The 1,937-nt window shown below is 45.3% G+C and overlaps 1 protein-coding gene across 2 annotated transcripts; it reads left to right on the forward strand.

The window, feature by feature from the left end:
• The first annotated feature begins 39 nt into the window (after positions 1-39).
• Positions 40-1,616, forward strand: LOC133887664 (small ribosomal subunit protein bTHXc-like). Of its 2 annotated transcripts, none has more exons than XM_062327622.1 (4): positions 40-281; positions 979-1,043; positions 1,123-1,254; positions 1,394-1,616. In XM_062327622.1, exons 1-3 carry the CDS (start codon positions 101-103, stop codon positions 1,252-1,254), a joined length of 378 nt encoding a protein of 125 aa, XP_062183606.1. In that variant the 5' UTR covers positions 40-100; the 3' UTR covers positions 1,394-1,616. The 2 variants fall into 2 exon arrangements, with proteins under 2 accessions (XP_062183606.1, XP_062183607.1); XM_062327623.1 differs by having other exon boundaries at positions 1,413-1,616.
• Positions 1,617-1,937: the final 321 nt, after the last annotated feature.

The following is a 1,937-nucleotide window of genomic DNA, read 5'->3' on the forward strand; positions in this document are numbered from 1 at the left end:
GCCCAAGCCCAAGCCCAAGCCTCGTGTCCGTCTTGCTAAATCCTTATCCAGTCTGCCCCCACCATCATTCCAACACACGCTCATCCCTCCACTTGTTCCCATGGCGCTGCTCGCCGTCCAGGGCATGGCCATGTCCGCCACTGCCTTCCTCCCGTTCCATCACCACGGAGCCGTCTCCTCCTCCCCATTCTCCTCCTACGCGCTCCCCGCCACCGCTGCCTTCTCCCTCTCCCGCGTCACCCTGGCCGTCACGTCGGCGACCTTCGCTCCAGTTCTTGACGGTGAGTCAAGCAGCTACTACTACCTCTGCCTCTTATTTTGGAATGTTACTATCAGGTGTGTTCGGTTCGTTCTAGATAGCTTACTCCTCTTTGCTCTTTCCTCAACCTGGGACGAATCCAATTTCCCTTCTTTATATTATATAAAATGCTCAAGATAGGAATTGGTTGAAATGAAACTCCCAGCGGAGTTACGATTTGTGTTACAGTGGACCTGGGTTACTGATAGGAAGGTGTTCGGTCAATTAACACCAAGAAATTTGAGGGATTCAGCAGAATTTGAAGAGAAAAGTAGTACTTGTTCAGCAAAAACCTTGCACTCTTGACCAATGCATACGAAAAGTCCTCATTAAGCTCTTACTTGAAGCTTGCAATCTTGAAATTAAATATTACACAAAACAGACATTACATATCAGGCAACCTTATATTTCCATGGCAAAATTCGTACCAATCTGAACCATTTGAGCCTCAATATGTTTTGTCTATGGCATTCGAAAGTAGATGTTACTAGGAAAGAGTGCTAAAGAAAAAAAAAAAGTGGAAATCAAATTCAAATTCTGTTCACCGAAAGCTTCAGAATTTTGTTTTGTATCTGACGTCCAAGAATCCAACTGGGGTGCAATTTCTTCTGTCTTCTGTTTATATCCTTACTGATAGCCCTATGGACTGAAGGTTGTAAGCATTCTTTGCTCTTGCTCAGTCTACTGTGGGAGAGGGGATAAGAAGACGAAAAGGGGCAAAAGGTTCAACCATTCATATGGGAATGTGAGTCCTCAACCACAATCTCTACCTCATCGTTGTGATGTTTTCCCTTCATACTTATTCAGCTGTCTGGTCATGTTAGGCGAGGCCCCACAACAAAAAGAAGGGAACTGGCCCGCCACGGCTCTATGCCCCTCCTGCGCCTCCCAGGAAAGACCAGTTCGATGACGGGGAGATCATTCCAATCGAGATCGATGAGGACATCCTGGAATAGGTTGTCTGAATTTTACTTTGTTTTATCTTTGTCCTGAGTTTAACTTGACTAGTCTGTTTGAAATACTCCTCATTTCTTTAAAGTAATTATTTTGTCTCTCCTACATGATGTGCATGCCTTCACATTTTCCTTCGGTTAGTAATGTGTCTACTGCTTAGAGCTGCTCCGTACGTGGTAGCTACCAGCTGAAGCAGAACCCTGAATTGACAGATATACAGCCATCAAACATCATTTCTTTCAAGCTGGCGAAACTGGTAAATTTGTGGACAGATATAAGGTTCTTATATCTTTGTGGAACACGCAACACATTCTTAAGGGCAAGAGGATTGGCAGAAGTATTAATAGAACAATGACCAATGTGAGATATGTGCAAACCTGTTCCATTGCCAATGTGGACTTGATCTTGTCTATTGTACTTTTGCCGAATTGTTAGGCGGTCCAAATCACGTGTGATGTGATCAGTTGCAGCGGTGTCCGTATACCAATTTGGATCGATTTGGTATGCACGCTGAGTGTCCCTCGGTGTCCCTCATCCGTCTTATACGTGTGATAAAAAAGGTGCCAACACTTGACCACAGTGTGTCCCTCCTTGCCACAAAGTATACATGTTGGGCGTGGTGGAGCGCCTTGGCCATTCTGGTTGAAGTTGCCTCCATTGCTGCCTCCTCTAACTGTTGCGGCTA

The sequence above is a fragment of the Phragmites australis genome, chromosome 13 (assembly GCF_958298935.1).
Source record: "Phragmites australis chromosome 13, lpPhrAust1.1, whole genome shotgun sequence".
In the NCBI taxonomy this organism is placed as follows: Eukaryota; Viridiplantae; Streptophyta; class Magnoliopsida; order Poales; family Poaceae; genus Phragmites; species Phragmites australis.